An 18,414-nucleotide genomic window follows, 5' to 3' on the forward strand; every position below is an offset into this window, starting at 1 on the left:
CCATTGCTACATTAGGGGGACTCCAGCTTGGTGGGACTCGCTGTCTGCATCAATTAGCGGATTGGTACTGACAGCAAGACCCACTTATAAAGGAACAATTGGGACCTCAATTTAAGCTCCCAGATGTTCCTTTGTAGCTGTGTCCTTAGTTGACCCACACCTGATGTCACATGTGTCAGGTGTGCACAGGTGGCTGTGGTTTAGGGGAAATGGCCTTACACAACTATTTGGGATCTGTACTGGGCTGAATTATAGGCATATCACTGGAGGTTCTCCTTCCCTGGTGCAGATCACTCTAGGACCTCATGGGTAAGAAATGTAATAAATCATCATCATTATCATGCTACCACACCAAAACCAAAACTGAAAGAAAACAGGGACCATATCACCTCAGTGTTCTCTAATATGCCAGGACTATATAAAGATAGAAGTGGATGATAGAGGTGATGCAATAATATTTTTCCCTCTCCCTTAAGAAAATGCTAGTTACTTAATTGACCATGACTGTCTCAAATATATATTGAAACAGACAACACAGCAAGGTAAGTAACTGGTAGAAACTGCAGGGGTATAGCTTTTGCATTTTGTCTGCCGTTAACATAGCATTTCTTAATAGCCACTTTAACAGCAGTGTGCTTTGGAACCACATAAAAGCATAACACAAAGCTAACATTTTCTGTGCAGCATGTTCATAACTAGACGTTAATGACTCCAAAGCCAGCTGTTAAGACTTTCAATAAACTGAACACCAGAGGACTGCATTTCAGAAGTGGACATAAACAGACCAAGAAAATACCAATATGCAATATGTGAATAATACCAATGTGCAATAAGTGCCCTCTAAAAGGCTGCTTTAAATTAACTGAAAAATAAATACTAGAAATGACCAAATCACATCCCACGCTTGGGATTCTGCAACTAATCCACACCATCATCCTGTAGCTCACCTTATTATAGCTAATGCAGAAAGGAAAGCCTGTCTTTGCCATCAGGAGCTGCCAGCAGCTAATCTGAATTGATGGTTTGAGCACCAGGGGAAGTGAATAGGCTAGGAAAATCAAGAAGAGCATGCAAAATACAAAACTACTGAATGGGAAGTAGCAAATGCCCAAGTGTGTGCAGAAGCCTGCCAATTTTTCACAGGCACTTACTGAACACTGTCTGTTCACATTTATTTACTAGACTTATTCCCTGCTTTTCCCACAAGGAGCTCAGAGCAGCTTTTACAGGCAGTTGCTCATATAATCAGTTTACATGGCCAAATATGCTTGGTTAAATCAGTAGAAATGTGCCATGGGCCTTTAGACTATTCTCTGTTAATCTGTAAGATATCATCAGTAAGAAAAACCTCTGGATAATTAGAAAATGAGAGGATGGTTGAAAACAAACATATTGCAAGGCTGGCCCTACCATGAGGCAGAGTGAGGCAGCTGCCTCAGGCAGAAATGGCAGCAAAATGGTACTTATTTAATTTGTTGTTGTTGTTGTATATAGATGCTTATAGGATTTTCTGCCTCAGAGGTCAAAATTAATCGGCCAACCTTGGACAACATGCACCTTGCCTTTTTTGCGGGGTGGGGAGGGAAGTGGAGATGGCATTTGCTGTTGTGCCTCGGGCAGCAAAATGTCTTGAGCCAGCCCTGTTTCTAGGCAAAGAAGTGTCTTGGCAATGAACAAAAGCAGGGTATTCTGGCTGCTGATCAATAACCATCTCCACAAATGAATCAGCAAACTTGACTCATGGAAGGGGGGAAAATTCAGTGATCTACTGTTCAATAGCCCAGAGTTTAAACTAAGTTACAACTTACTTGCACTACATTATAACTAAAGTTTAAGTTCCATTAATATTGGAGAAATATCTAGTTTAATTAAAAATGTTTTCATTGAAAATGAAATCCTAAAAAAATATATCTGAAAATTTAACGTGGACAAACTATAACATCTTTTGTAAACTGTCAGTACATTTGTGAGATTCATTCCTTATGTAAAGACAATAAAATTGTTGTTTGCTTCTATCCTTAATGTCTAAATGAGCTGTGTTGAGATTTACAATTAAACTAAAGCCCCATCCAGAATCCCTTTCTCATAAACCCAGCTGTGTGTGGACAACTTGTGGTGACTTGACACCAATACATATTAAATTTTCTCTACATATAGTTCTATGCTATATGTAGTATATATTCATTTGAACATAGTAACTTGAATCTAAAGGTTCCTGTGCAAAAGCCTTAGTGGTGTGTGTGCCTGTGTCAGTGATTTCCCCTGGAAACACACCTATCACATTCTTCTCTGGAGAGTCACTCCAAACGTCCAGGAGCAAGTTGGCAGGGAGGGTTCAATAGAGTTGCAGAAGGAACTGGAACCTGAAAAGCTCTGGTGCGCCCACCGATGGACTCTCTGTTTGCACACAGGGATCTTTGGATCATAGACAGTGTGTAGTTTCAAACTAATGTGTCCCATCAGTGCAAGGATTTCCACTTGTACAGTGGGACTAGCCAGTCAAATGAGCTTGGACTCAAATTAACTAGGGGAGGTCTACAACTCAGTGGTAGAGCATATGACTTGTATGCAAGAGATTCCAGGTCCAATCCGTGGCATCTTCAGATAGAGCTGGAAAAGAACCCTTTGTCTGAAAGGACAGAGAGCTGCTGCCAGTATATGGAGACAACACTGAACTAGGTGCACCAATGGTTTGAGTCAGTGAAATGCTGACTCCCATGTAGACATGGATGGGTCAGCCTATTTCCATTCCATGTCATTTCTGCATGCATTTAATCATGTCAGTTCCATTTCCTGTTTTTTTATTATTATTTTAAAGTCTCTAATATGTACACTGTCCCCTAAAACAGCCATTTCCCCTTCAAAAATACACGTTTAGGAGACTTTTCTATGCATTTCCCCTAAAATATGCCTTTCATCGTGGAATACACATTTCTGTACACTTTTGTACACATTAACCAAGACTGTATCACACAAACAAAACAACAGAAAAATGCAATCATGGTGTTCCATGAACTGTGGATTAGGCTGATTCGCTTTAAAAAGCCAACTGAATAAAATTCTCCTCTATTCCCATTCCTATGTACCTAAGCCTCAGAAGCTGTTTCTTCCTTTCTTTCTGAACATGGAAAATCCAGACCTCCTAAAAAAATAATCTGGTGATCTCTGTATTATTATTTCTTCTGGAGAACACGTCCTTTACCTCACGTCCTTTCTTCTGGAGAACACACTTGGAGATAAAAATGAATGTTTGAATTTCTTCCTTTTCGAAAAGTAAAACTTGAGGACACCTATATAAGAATAGGAGACCTTCGTGGTTGTGGCATTATTTAATCAATGCTGACAACTATCCAAGAATGCACATCATATTTGAACCAGATCACTCTATATTTAGGAGAAATGAAATGCATCAGCACTGTAAAGCTATCCCAGTGATTGATGGGGGCTCCAGGAAGAAAGCAGAACAAGAGCCAAGCTCATAAAGCAGATCTAGCAGACCCCAGACATATCCTCGATAGATGAAAGGGGCTCATGCTCCTTTCTCCAGGTACAGAGCTCTGAATGATTCACTCATTTTCTAGATGCCTGTTAAAGAAGAGAGAGACCCAGTAAGAGGATCTTTGCTCTCACTAAGGCTGAAATCCTAAAGTGGGGAGAAGAACCAAAGGCAATTCATCAACTGCCAGAGCCAAAGTCCTGCTGAGCTTGAGTAATGGCTCCTGTGTTGCTCCGTCTGCTTTTGTAGTTTGGGGGGGGGGGGGTTGTTAAAAAAAAAAGTTTTCAATGAAAGGAAGCAATTTGGACATGCTGAGAAGCATGTTGAGAAGTGTAAATTCCTCCTCCTCAGCTTGGGGATTTGTCAAGGTACCAGGATGGCTCTGGATCCTTCAGTTCCAAGCTGTTTTCTGGTTCATGAACTGCACCTGACACACATCTTTTTTGGCCTTACTGATGTTGGACCAGGGCGTCGGAGCCCTTGATGGTGGCAGGGTAGGAACATCTGACATTGAATCTCCCTCTCCAACATCTGAACTGTGTCTGATATTCGAAACAGATATCGAATCTGTCCTGTGACTTCTGGAATGCCTTCTCGGGAGCTAAAAAGTTGCACACTAAGAGGATCATTAACCTCCTTCATTCATTTTGACTGAAATGGGGAGGGGGGTTGTAGGATGTGTACAGAAATGTAAGAAGATGGTGTCTTTGATGGAAAAACCATGATGCTAGAGAAGTGCAAATACATACTCAGGTGGATAAAACATCATTTTGGAATTTAATCCTCATTTTCTGCAGAAATCTCATGGCTTAAAAGTGCGGTCTATTTTATCTTGTCTGCTGACAAAAATATTTTATGGCTTCATATGAACCAACAAGAGAAAAATTATATCCTGCTTATGAAAAAGGGGAAGATTATGGAAGAAGAGATGTAATAGATTATAAGAGATTTGAATGCCCACCTTTTTTCAATCCTTTCTTTTCATGTTCCTTGATCTAATCTTGGTTTGGTACTATTTTTTCCTTACAATTGTTAGGTCTTCTTTTCCTGGGAATAGTCACATAAATAATCCCATCCAATAAGAGATCCTACAGTGAAGACAATTATGTCTTTATGCTATTTAGCCAATCAAATTTGGCTTCCTTTGGTGTTCACCGAATACTTCTACCATGCTATTATCACCTTTGGTCAAACAAACTTTAAATGTGTTTGAGTTCCTGGGTTATCTTCTACCACAAATGGTTTCAAAGGGCAGATTTTCAGAAGGGGGAGTCTCTGTTCATGTATCTTAGATCTTCAAATCCGGGAAGTTCATAGACTTCTTCAATGGGGACTGGGTAGAATGATAGACTGGGATAGAATGAAAAAGTAAATTATTCTTGATTCTATAAGCCTTCACCATTACATTAATGGTCACCGCTATTCCATTTTAGCTCAATAGGATGGTATATAGAATGCTATAAAGTGTTATATTTGATTAGAGATCATTTATACTTCTTTAGAATTGCAGGCTTTTCAATCTCAACAGGAGGGCCTTCATCAGGCAGAGCTGTTCAGAGGAACAATAAAATAAAATGGATTGTCTAATTATGCATTTTTTGGTCTGAATGTCTCTGACTGTCAGTTTGCTATTTTAAATCACTAGCAACCCAATCTACAATTCAGTAAAACTGAATTTCTTGTGTCAGCAGGACAGAGGCACAATTCTCATATTGATTTTGAAGCCTCCACAAGGTGACTTCTCCTTACCTTTTCATTTTGCATAATCAACATTTCTTCTGAACACACTCCCACATGCACTTACCACACCCAGAAAGTCCTTTGAAATATCACATCAAAAGGGAACATGTTCAGAAAAAAGTTCATTAGATCAATCATTAATTAAGTTTGGGGAAGGGAAGCTCTCCGTGTGATGCCTTTTAACAGAATAAGCACACTTGTTTTGTTCAGGGATCCAGTCATCTTTACTCAACTCAAGCTAGAACTTGTATTGCTGAGATATTTCAGCTTCTCAGCAAAGTGCAGTATTCTTCTCCTCAGTAATATGTATGTTGTGATTGTGAGTACTGTATGATTGCAAATGTGAGTGTTATGGATCTTATTGCACAGGGTATGTGACCACACAGGCAGAGTATAAAGGTGAAGATCATTCCTTGTTTATCTTAAGCATTTTGCAAATCTCTTGTATTCCGCCTTTGAAAGATGAAAGTTCATTTAGTTATCATTCTCTGTAAAAGCAAACTCTGGTTGTTTAGTGTCTAGCAATCTGGAGTGAAATGGTACCATACCAAAAATAAGCTAGTTGTTTCTGTATACTCAGGAGATGCCCTAGACATGCAAAATATGTAAGTTGGAAAATTAAAAGACACGTGGGAGCATAGGAGCCTGCTTTATACACCAAGTCAAACCATTGGTCCATCTAACTCAGTATTGCCTACACTGATTGGCTGTGGTTGTCCAGGGTTTTAGACAATGGGTCTCTCGTATCCCTACCTTGAGATGCCAGGCATTGAAGCTGGAGCCTTCTGCAAGCAAGGCAGATTCTGTACCACTGAGCTACGGCTGTTCAGAAAACCTACATAAAAACTGAAAAGCTACCTCACAGGAAACAGTGAGTTTACAGAATGTTGATGGCAGTTGAAATTCCAGTGAGCCAGGGGAGCAAAGAATCTTGAAGTCAGGTGGACTGTGTGTTTCTGTCAATCAAGTCTATGACTGAGAGCAATTGGATACACTGTATGTTTGGAATCTACCTGTGCCAACTAAAACGAAACCGAAAAAAGTAAAAGAAAAGAAAAATGGAGGGTGGAGGACGAGGGGGATTTAAGTTGCTTCTAGTAAGTATCTTGGTGGGGGTGGGGAAAATTAGGGTTGGGGTGTCCTTTCCATTCCAGAAAATCACCTTGCAAGAGGCCTGAACAGCACTATAAAGCTCCTGTTTCAGGTTTCCTGAAGATAGAAACACTTACTCTAGTGGGTGAAGATACACAGCAGCACTTCATTGCAGATCCTGCTTGTCATTATTAACAACCATTGCAATTTGCATGATATTATTATTATTAATCACCTTCTCCACAATTGCCTCAAGGTGATGTACATTATAAGCAGCAAAATACAGCAAAAAACACAAAAACCAGCAGATTCATTTAAAACAAAACAAAAATTTAAAACACAAAGTCAACTAAGCCAATATGTAAAAGAATGAAAGTTTACTACCCCCTTCTATTTTCCTTGCTCTCTCTCACCACCTCTTTTCTCCCCCAAACTTATACTGTCTATAACATTAGTGTCTCACATCAAACGTAACTGATCTGTAGAAAGGATCCAAGAATTGAAAGCAGAAATGCTGTGTGTACTTTTGTAACCCACAAAAATCTTTAACAAACACAATTTAAAAAACTAAGTCAATTTGCCTAAGGAATTTCTTAAAAGGTTGGCAAGACAGTGTAGAAGCTATGCTTATCCTTTCTCAGGTTGGTTTTTCTATAGCAGGGGTGGAGAACCTAGTGTCTTCCAGATGTTGTTGAATTAAAACTCCCTTTATCCACATAACGTATACCTAAAATTGCTTTACAGTGCTAACCTTTGTAATACAAGGTTGCTTTTAGCATTATAAGTCTTAGTTGTACAAACCATCTGGTGAATCTAGCACACTTGATGTGTACTTTCTATTTTTCTGTTAGTCTCATCTTACTGCTACATTACAAGGAACATTATGCATGCTATTGGATTAGTTGGATTTTGTAGGGCCACACTTACTCTACAGGGAGCTGGCTTCAGGCACCAGACCCATTGACAGAACAACTTTGCGTTACAATGATTTCTTCAAATGTGACATGAAGGCTGGCAACATCAACCCCGCCATATGGGAATCTCTTGCAGATGACTACAGTGCCTGGAGACAGTCAGGTCGTGCTTCCATAGCAGTGACCAGAGGAGAACTGCTGGGAGAAGCGCAGAGAGTAGAAACATCAAAGTGCATCAGCAGTAGCACCACTGGACTCCTTCATCTGCCCCAGCTGCAATAAAAGACGTATCTCCCATGTTGGTCTCTACAGCTACAGCAGGCGCTGTAACCTTCCAAAAGTTTGACTTTAACCCCAAAGGTGCCCTCCTCCATTGTATCCTGAGACAGACAGATGCCAACAACTATCCAACACCACTAAGTTGTGCAAAAGTCACACAAACAGGAATTGCATGAGTGATTTTTAAAGTGTAAGTAGTATCTACAGCCCACCTCCCCAATCTAGATTGAGGTTGTGGGTTGGTGGGAGAGGGGCTTGAATGCTTTGTTGTTCCAATCTAAATTGGGGAGCCTGCACCAGCTATTTGTACTGGAATTAAAGCTTCCAAGTTTAACTTACAACTTTCCTTATCAGTGAAAATAACAGAGGTGTGGGTTCTATCCTGGAGCAGTAAAGCAGTAAAGCCCCTCTGTCCTCCAACAAGGTGCCAATTGGATCGCTCATTGGGTCGCTCATTGACACTAGATTTACTGCTGTTTACACTTGCAAAATATTTTATGCCACTGCTGATTTTATGTATGGTGTTGCATTTAACTTGGCCCTTCAGAATTAGTCATATCCACAAGGGAAACATATGAGAGTGCCATTCATCTTTATGATTAAGCCCACAGTAACCACACTCAACCAACTTTATTTTTTGTACAGTTTGCCACCTGTTCCCCATCAGAATCACTACCCCCCAGGAGGTCAAAGAAAGAGCTGGTGGTCATATCCAGAAGACTCTCAAAGCCTAGAGGATTAATTTCCTTTCTCATGTGACATCATAGCAAGCAAGGTTATTTCAGGAGATGGTAAGTGCCGTTTTGAGTAATTGACATGGATCTGAGTTCCTTCAGTTGGGGGTTTTGATGGGCCCAAGGGAAAATAAATTCAGAACCTTTAAGCTATTTAGCAGCATTTTACACAACAAGCTGCCGTGTCCTAGGAGGATAGTTTTACAGCCCAAAAGGCACTAGCAATTAACAACCAAAGCTGCAGAAGAGATGCAGTCCATTAGCACAGAGAGAAGCTGGATTAGCGTGCACTGCTTACTGCAAAGATTTAATACAGATAACATTGCAGTACTTGAATGAAGTTGAACGGTGCCGCTGCATGATAGGTTAGCTAAAACAAAACAAAAACTTGTGCCAAATGTTCATCTCATCCAGGATTTTATAATGACAGCAGCCCAGTAAATGGTTTTAAAACACTATTATAGTCTTGAGTATACTTTATAAAGGTCTGATATTGTACGATGCTAGAGCTTCCACCACAAATTGATTATAGCAATTCGATTTTTCTAGGACCGTGTTGCTCATACAAAACAAGTGATTTATCTTCTTGAAAACAGCAGAAGTTCACAGTCGGAATTACAGCGAAGAGCAAGCAGAAAAGAATTCTTGCACTCACATGGATGGCACAGCAAATGCAAGCTGCTGCAGAATTTCATACTGCTTCCCTTTCCTCCATAGTACACTGAGGTGAGTCCCTTTCTTGATACCATCTACCTTGATGGTTACTTGATGGTGCTGGGGTGCTTTTTTGGGGAAGACATCTCATTGGATTTCATTTCATATCAGGGTAAATTGACCTATAATCATGCTTAAAATGGGAAGACTCAGATAATATGTAATCAGCAATATAGCTATGTAATAACTGTAAAAAATCTATAGAACATTGGCTGACATTTTAATTTCTTGTCACCAATGGCAACTTTTTACCTGCAAGGAGCCCAATATCAGAATAGATTTAATTTAGGTGCTGCTGTCAGTGTTCTTCTAGAGCAACAAAAGGGACAAAACTTGAAACAGTGCAGAGTCCCAGTCAGTTTACTGGGGTTACTCCCAAGTAAGCATGTGTGGGATTGCAGCCTCAGCCTATATGTTTGTATATATCTCAAACATTCATTTCCTATTTGATTCTTGCTTTATACATTATTAGTAAACCTCACAGTGATGAAAGCACTGCCTTTTTGCAGACTTCATTTCGAACAGGTTCTGGCTAAGGTAAAATGACCATATTTATTCATCAGTATGTCAAAAGGACTTTGTAAACTCTGGGAGGGATAGCTTACTCACCTTACTTTTACATTTTACATGTCAAACAATTGATTCAAGAAATTATCAGCTTTGTAATGAATTTTATGACAACATCCTGAAATACAAAGTCTTGGCTGCTAAACTTCCTTTAAATATGTAGAATAGAACTGTTTTCCTATTGCCAGATAATATCAAACCAAACTCTAATCTTTTTCAAACAAAAGGAAAGAAATCTTAGTTTATGGAGTATAGTTTCTATTTTTCCATTTATCACTTGCTTTTTAAAGCTTCTAAAATTAAGTTTGTATCTAAATACACTAATAAGGATTTCACTTGTGCACTTTAATAAGACACTATTGCACTGACTGGGGCTTACTTACGAGTAAATGTGGTTAGGCTCAAGCAGTTATGCAGCAACTACTTCCGTCCAGCAAGCATTGAGTAAACCCAACAGTTTTAAGAATGAGACTATTTCCAGTTATCCCAAGAGAGGCATATTCCACCAAACAGGAACTACATTTATGGCAAAACAGTATTTACAGGAGGAGACTAGCTTTGTAATTCAAGAACAAAATGTAAAAATACCCCTCAACTGGAATTCCGGAAGCTAGCAGCAAAACAAAGCAAAATTTCCACACTGCTGAATCAAGCAGGAGAGAAAAAGCAGTACGTAGTTATAAAGGAGAAAGGTGCTTTAAATTATGATTTCTTTCAGATTGCTACTATAGTTCTTTTTAAAAAAAAATACATAAAAGTATACAAGCTGGTAGAACTTTGCAGGGTCTCTTACCATCTGACAAGTCAATTAGTCCAAGGTAGTGCAAAAGTTTCAGAGAGGAGCAAATCACCACCACAATTCCTAAAGTCTGGAGCCCTTCAGACTCGCCTTTGCTCCACATCCTTTAAGATAACACACAGATAGTAGCCTCCGGCGTGCTAGCAAAACAGCAGGCAGGGATTGAAAGCAGGGGGATATTCAGCTGTTTGAAGCTTTTCTTCCTGCTGCTGGGTAAGTGCATGGCTCATTTTCTCTCTTTCGTTCTCTCCGTCTCTCCTTGTGCGTGAGTGTGATTCTCACTCTTTTCCTTTTCCTGTGTTTCCTGTTCCTCCGCCTTTCCCCACCCCACTCTTGCAGTCCTGCTCTTTTCTACATTTTAACAGTAATGTATGATTTAGTTTCTCCACCTCCCCCCCCCATCCTTCTCTCTCTTGAGGGCAATTGTCTCTACAGTGTATCCCTCTCATTTACAACTTAACACCATGTTGCTAACCTCAGCAGCAGCAGCATCTGTGGGTCACTTATCTTGCACTTGGGATTGTTTGATCAACTCTAGCCAAATGATGCTTCTTCCAATTGCTTTTGTTGGTTTGTACAATAAGGGGGGGGGGATACTGAAGGAAATGATAAAGGATCTTAATTTCGCTCTTTCCCCACATTATGATCTTTGTTTTCTAATCATCAAGGCTTCCTCCAAGAATTGCTCAGCATGTCCAATCTGTAAGTGGGACTACAGGTCCTCTATCCTAATGTATTCAAAAGGAAACACACTATTTACTTTTTGTGGAGACCTGAGAATGGGCTAGCAGCCCTACAGTAAAAGACTGGTTTAGATTATACATATCCATGAAATTTCAAGGCCAGGAAGAGCCAAAGTTTCATATACAGTGGTACCTTGGGTTACAAACGCTTCAAGTTACAAACTCCACTAACCCGGAAGTAGTTGCTCTGAACTTTGCCCCAGGATGAGAACGGAAATCGCGCAGCGGCAGCGGGAGGCCCCATTAGCAAAAGTGCGCCTCAGGTTAAGAACGGTTTCGGGTTAAGAATGGACCTCCGGAACGAATTAAGTTCGTAACCCGAGGTACCACTGTAGCCACCATTGCATACAGTGATAGCATCTTGTACTTAAGATGTGAGACCCAGATTCAGATGTTCAGTCACGAAACCTAGGTTCAAACTAGATGCAACACACACTCCTGTTTCTCTTTCTCCTGACTTCTTAGAAGTGGCCTTAAGGGGCTAACAGTTTGAGAGGAAGAAAGTTTGGTTTTCACTAGCTATTTTTCTGCTCAAAACTGCAGCCAGGCTGCATTTCTCCTGATACAGTGGAAATCTGGTTATCACTTTCTCGCCCTGCCCCCCACCCCAGCATGCTTAGATATAAAAGTAGCTAGAGGTGCATAAGCGGGTGGAGGGAAATGGGTTAAGCAGGTGATCTTCCATCTCACTGCTTTACTTAAACTTGCAGTGTCCTCTAGGGATACTTCAGGTTTTTGTTTCTTTAATGCAACCATTTGTCAGATGTACTTTGGTCCTTAGGTCTGTTTCATATTTTACCAGGCAGTCTTTTTTTCACTTTTAATTTTTAAAAGATGCTACCTGAATATCATATGGAAGAGACTAGTAATTTCTGAAGGGAATATGTACAGTGGTACCTCGAGTTACAAATGCCTCAGTTTACAAACGCTTCAGGTTACAAACTCTGGAAGAGCTACCTCGAGTTGAGAGCTTTGCCCCAGGATGAGAACAAAAATCGTGTGCCAGCAGCGCAGCAGCAGCAGCAAGAGGCCCCATTAGCAAAAGCACGCCTCAGGTTAAGAACAGTTTCAGGTTAAGAAGAGACCTCCAGAACGAATTAAGTTCTTATCTAGAGGTACCACTGTACTTCTGTAAACATACAGGACACACTACAGAGCCACAACTGGCGGTGACATTCTGCCCCCACCCCACTTTTAGGGGCATGCTCACTTTAACCAACCTTGTACCCTCCAGAAGTCTTGGACTAGAACTACCATCAACCCTGGCCAGCATGACCAATAGTCAGGGATTGTGGAAGTTGCAGTCCAAAACTTCTGGAAGGCATGAGGTTGGAGAAGGTTGCTTTACTCAAACTATGTCCATGTGCAGAAAACTAGTAACTACTTCACGGTGTTACTGCAGTGATAAATGACGTATGAATTACAAAGCACCTTGTACACTGAAAAAAACTTTTGGTGGTGAATAATAAAGAGTACTGTGAAGAGAAAAATATTTCTAAGATGATATAGAGACACTATTTCACACAACTAAGCTCTCATGTAATGTGGCTTTCCCTAATTCCCATCATTCCTGAACTCTGGCAATGCTGTCTAGGGCTGATGGGCATTAGAATGAAAAATAGCTGGAGGGTATCAGGTCTCTTTACACATGTAAGAGATGGCCATGTGAAATTCTGAAATCACATGTGTCAGATATATATATATATATATATATATATATATGCATAAGCTCTTTATTGAATATATACACAACTTTCCCCTGTTGTATTATTATTTTTATTATTTATTAAATTTGGCAGTTCACAGCACTTGGCACATTTGTTGGATTCCAACTCCCAAAATATCAGCCATCACAGACAATGATAGGAGGCACAGTCCAACATCACCTGGAGGACACAGGTTTCCTTCCTGAGTAACCTTTCTCCTGCTTTCACAGTATTGCTGTTGTCTGTTGAATCCCTAAATTTCACATGGGGGGGGGGGGTGTTCAGTGCTTCTTCTTTTTGGGGGGAGGGGGACTTGATACTGGCACTCTTCTCCCCCCCCCCCCCGGTGTGGCACTTACTGTAACAACTTCATGGTGAGTACTGGCACTTTTTTTCTATAAAAAAAAGCACTGGGAGGATTCATATTCTATGAATACAAATATAGAAGATAGCTGTGTAACAAAATTCATATTGCATAGCAGGGTGGGGGTTTCACTGCCACTGAGTATCATTCTGAAACAACCTTTTGGGCTTCCTTAAAAAAAATGGTGGCACTTCTCCCAGACGGAGGCAACAAGATTGCTAGAACACCAAGTGCCACCTAATGCAGTAACATACTCAAGCCACATGAACCTGCTTGCTCAAGAGCAGTCCTAAAGCAGATCCACTGATTTCAATAAGATTCTTGAGTATGTTGGCTTCCAACATCAGCCACTCAGATGCCTCACATAAGAAATAATAGGCACAGTCATTTTCATTGCATTGGCATAAAAATATATCTGGCACTGTGTAGCATACAGATTTTTAAAAGCGTAGTTCCTTCCAGATAGAGGAAGGGAGTAAGAAATGAATCAGATCTGTCAGCTGTGTGGTAGATTTTGCATTCTGTTTTCTACCATTATTACTCCCATCTAGTAACTTGTATACAGTTGTAAAGACAGGCCCTTTCCCCAGCATATGTCTGGAGACAGACATGGGTTTTTTAGAACCTGGAAGGTGGCATGGTATTGCTTGTAATAGCCTACTAGAATTAGAAGGATCTGTCAATCTCGCTTCTTTCAGGTTTTTGGTTTTCCAATCTTAAATTCAGTTCTTCACATTTCTGCAGCAATTTGTGTATTTATTTTAAAAAGGTTATTACAAAAATTCATCAGTATTTTAGTGAGAATTTATTCTAATGAACACATTTTTATCTGCAGTTTTGAATGCACACATTATTGTAAGCAATTCTTCTATTTCTGTATGTTATTTTCCCCAATATTTTCACTTTTATACAGAGTTTCCCTTAACATATACATTCTTGTAAACAGTTTGGCTGGAGAACTGCACTGCAATATTCAGATAAAGTGTGGATTTCAAAGGATGGCTGTGTTCCGGTTGTATTGTTTCAGAAAGTGTGAATTTGGTACATTAGGCTTTAAATGTGAACTGACTTGAATTTCTTTCCCATCCCTAACAGCCACTCAGTTTTTCTTAACCACTTCTCAAGGGAAGGTATTGTGCCTTCTAGACATTGTTTGACTCCCAGTATCCCTGCTGGTGGGGGCTGATGGGAGCTGGAGTCCAATAACCCACAGGGGCACACATTTATTTCCTCTGCACTGGTTAAAAAGGTTTCCGCAACGTTTCAAAAACCTGACCAGCGACTGTCATGGGACAAAAGAAATTAGCAGGTTCACCATGGAAGCAACGCAGACCACCTTCCAATTTCTTAAAATGTGTCTGCCCGCAGTTTATATTTTCTATGGGGGATCAAGCTCTATTTTTTGAAAAAGGAATAATATGCCTCTGCTGGTTTTCTAATAGGATTATTTAGGTTCCCTCTGAGGAGTTACAGAAATGAGTAATTTATTTGATACTCCAACTTCAGTAATCAAATCCTCTGTGGCTGCTGCCCGTGTTTCCTCCAGCAGTGTTGGTTCACGTTTCCAAGAGTCACTCTAGTTATCCAGTGCTCTGATTTGATCGCTCTTGGTAGGAGCAAACAATATGGATGGACTTCCTGAACTGGTTGATGTTCTTAAGCTTTTAACTACCATAAAATATATTTCTTTATCTATACTCATCTATACTCAAAGCTACATATTATTAAATTTTATTTCTGTTTTGACATCAGTTAATAACCTGTCTAAACAAATAAAGAAACAAACAAATGGTGGTAATTTGCATGTTAGTGCAGATTCTAGTGTGCATTGTTTCACATTCACTTGAAAACACAGAGATATGCTAATTTTATATAACCCATCTGTTCCCCTATATAAATGAAAATAAATATTTGCAAATCTACTTAAAACACACACACTATATTAATATCTGATCGTTTTTGAATGGGAAGGAAAAAGCATCTTAACTAAGATTGTTGGGCTGGCTTTCTAGTTTCCACTGGCTTCCTCAGTCAAAGCTCTCTTCAACTTAAGTCATATATTCACTACACTGCTCAGAAAGACATATTGTGCTGTTGAACAGGAAACAAAACGCCCAGTATTGATGTTAATCTACAATATATATTTTTTTAAGGACATGCTTAACTTTTCATACCTGCCCCAGTCTATTTGCAGAGACCTAGCACTGGGAGCCTGGTTTGAAAGAATAAAGAGTTAAATTCTCACCTTTAGGAATAAGTGTGGAGAAGTGTGGAGTCCCAGCAGTTATCTTCAAAAATGAGACAAGAGAACTACTTAATGTTCAGAAGGAGAAAAATATGTTTGGCAGTTCTACACATATCCACCTCATAGATAAAGTTTTGAAGTCTTCAGGTGAATGGGGAAAAATGTACACTAGGATCTTTATGACTATTTGAATGAAAAAGTTGAGACCTTCCATTAACTAAAGGGAAGTGTTGTTCCCAGTGACATTCTGTCCCAGGAACATGGAAAGAGCAGCTGAGTCCAATGAAGCTTTTATTGTTGCTGTTCAAAAAAGAAAAAGAGGCAATGCCACCCCCCCATTAATCCAGTCATTGGGGGCATTTGCACCCCACACCAAGAAATTAACAAAATTCCTTATAATTTTACAAATACGTCAGGCAAGCACTAATTGTTTCATCAGACTTTAGTTTATTTCTTGGTTATATGTTCAGATATGATGCTTAGCCAGTGCTTTTTTTCCTAGAATGAAGTTGTTACAGCAAGTGCCACACTTTTTAACTACAAAAAAAGCGGTGCCGGTACTGCATACCTTTGAGTGCCACCTTTAAAAAAAAGCACTGTGCTTAACTATGATTAAGACAAACAAAGCAGTCATGTGCATGTCTACTCAGAAGTAAGCTCAACTGCCTTCAACAGGACTTACTCTCGGGTAAGTGTGTATGGGATTGTACCCCATGCTAGAATGTTGTGTTCAGCCAGTATGGCATGTGCTGCACCTTAAGCACCCTGAAGTCTCATCATACTCCCTTAACTTTCTCTTGTTGGATTCAGTGCTTATTGAAATGGAATACAGTGGACGCTTGGGTTGTGAACGTGATCCGTGTGGGATGCACGTTCACAACCCGCAGCGTTCGCAACCCACAGTGGGTTGTGATTTAGCGCTTCTGAGCATGCGCTGAAACCCGGAAGTAACCTGTTCCGGTACTTCCGGGTTTCAGCAGTGTGTAAGCCAAAAAAATGCAACCTGAAGCGTCTGTAATCCGAGGTATGACTGTACCATTGTCTGGATCAGGCCCAATATTTTCACATCCTCAGTGATTCAGAATGAAATGCAGCCGTATGAGCTGCCAGCCAAGAATTATTCATAAATACTATGCAGTGACTATTTTTGAATAACTACCAACCTCTTCATAGGGAAAAGCAGAGTTTCATTGCATAAATTATTCATTCTGAATAACACTGTTTTCTATTCAGCTTCCCGGTCTTGAGGCCATCATCTCTTGTTCTCCTAGACAGGAATTTTATGTATGTATCTGTTCAGAAAAGTTACCAAAAATGGGATGTGGGGAAATTTGATGGGATCCCACAACCGTTTTCTCTGAAGAGTTCTTTACTTCACAGGCATCTCCAATAGATTGGTCTGATAATAAAAGGTAAAAGGCATCCCCTGTTGTTGTGTCATCCTTTCCCCCCTTCGTCTTAGGATGTCCAGGTCCCCGCCATCCCTGACCATTGGTTATGCTGCCTTGGACTGATGGGAGTGAGGACTCCAGCAACATTTGAAGGCTACAAGTTTCTCATTTCTGCCTTAATCCTTAGATTTTACATATACTCTCTTGCTTACTCAGTTTTCCCATCCCAGCAAAATATTAACCTGTGTCAGAACAGACCCCATTCGTTGCCTGAGAGATATGCAGTTGTCATTATCTGATAATTTGAACACAATACTGGAGTATATATAGCTCTAACCCAAGAATGTCCTGATGTGCACAAACATTACCTTCTGCCATATAAGTAAGTGGTTTCTAATATGGACAAGTAGACACCCAACCATGTGTTTTATTGTCTCCTGTCCCTATTAGCTTATTAAATCTAACAAAGGATGTTTGACTGGTGGGTCCAGAATGTGGTTAATATTCCACTGTGTGTGGCAGTGCTGCGGCCACTCCTAAAGAAACTGGCTCTTGGCCCCATGGCCAGAAATAACTACTGACCAGTCGCAAATACATCCTTTGGGCTGAAGGTGGTGGAAAGAGCAGTGATGTGACAGCTCAGGCACTATTGGATAGCACATATTATTTATATCTAGCACAATCTGGGTTCAGGCCTGGCCATGGGATTGAGTTGGCCTGGGCCACCCTGATATATGACCTTTACAAGGAGTGAGACCTTGCTCCTGCTTCTTGATCTGTCTGCAGCTTTCAATACCATTGAGGATGGAATACCAGCTCTATGGAATTGTGCTACAGTGGTTTCAGTCCCAACTATAGAACCAAATGCAGAGAGTAGCTTTGTGAGAGTGCTTTTTTGCCAGTTACACTATGTGGTACTACAGGGCACTGTTTTATTCCCAATATATTTAATACCTACATGAAGCCACTGGAGTGGTTATTGTTGTTGTTTGGTCCCAGCTCCTGCCAACCTAGCAGTTTGAAAGCACGCCAGAGTGCAAGTAGATAAATAGGTACCACTCCGCGGGAAGGTAAACGCCATTTCCGTGCACTGCTCTGGTTCGCCAGAAGCGGCTTAGTCATGCTGGCCACATGACCCGGAAGCTGTACGCCAGTTCCCTCGGCCAATAAAGCGAGATGAGCGCTGCAACCCCAGAGTTGGTCATGACTGGACCTAATGGTTAGGGGTCCCTTTACCTGGTAAAACAGCTTTGACTGTTCCTGGACCAGGAGACAGTAGTTGGGGGGCCCAGTCCTCACTTCCAGGGGGTTGCTATAGAAGGGGGAGCTTCTAAGCAATACACATATCCACAACAGCTATCCAGGGGTATTGGCAACATACAGGTCTCCCATCCACAGACATTGTCATAATGATGGGCATTTCACAATAGTAACATTTTTCAACCAAAATCACTTTATGCACCATCTTCAGGTGAGACATTATTCTCAAAAAGGCTTTGAGGCTCTTACTGATATTCCTTCCCCTCCATATCCCTTCTCCCTGCTGATCTAAATTGAAGCTATACAAAACTTTCAAAGTTTTAATGGTTAAACCCTGCTGTTTGAAGAACACTCAACTGCAAGAAATGAA

At 40.4% G+C, this 18,414-nt stretch overlaps 1 protein-coding gene and 1 long non-coding RNA gene across 12 annotated transcripts in view; one reads left to right on the plus strand and one right to left on the minus strand.

Annotated features, from left to right (window-relative positions):
• Positions 1–18,414, minus strand: part of KCNIP1 (potassium voltage-gated channel interacting protein 1) — a 536,992-nt gene that overhangs the window by 55,695 nt on the left and 462,883 nt on the right. Inside the window, exon 1 of one of the 11 annotated variants that reach the window (XM_083430996.1) lies at positions 10,330–10,893. The exons of the other annotated variants lie outside the window; for them this stretch is intronic. Coding sequence (XP_083287122.1) covers positions 10,330–10,438 — 109 coding nt within the window. The 5' untranslated portion in view covers positions 10,439–10,893. Of the gene's footprint in view, positions 1–10,329; positions 10,894–18,414 lie in introns of those variants that run through there. 11 annotated transcript variants of the gene reach the window in all.
• LOC310673081 overlaps positions 1–18,414 on the plus strand; it is a 62,351-nt gene that overhangs the window by 28,016 nt on the left and 15,921 nt on the right. The window contains exons 2-3 of the long non-coding RNA XR_014508823.1: positions 8,167–8,312; positions 8,805–8,981. This is a non-coding gene — a long non-coding RNA (uncharacterized lncRNA). The remainder of the gene's footprint in view (positions 1–8,166; positions 8,313–8,804; positions 8,982–18,414) is intronic.

This window comes from Podarcis tiliguerta (assembly GCF_965153285.1).
Source record: "Podarcis tiliguerta genome assembly, chromosome: 2".
Classification (NCBI taxonomy): Eukaryota; Metazoa; Chordata; class Lepidosauria; order Squamata; family Lacertidae; genus Podarcis; species Podarcis tiliguerta.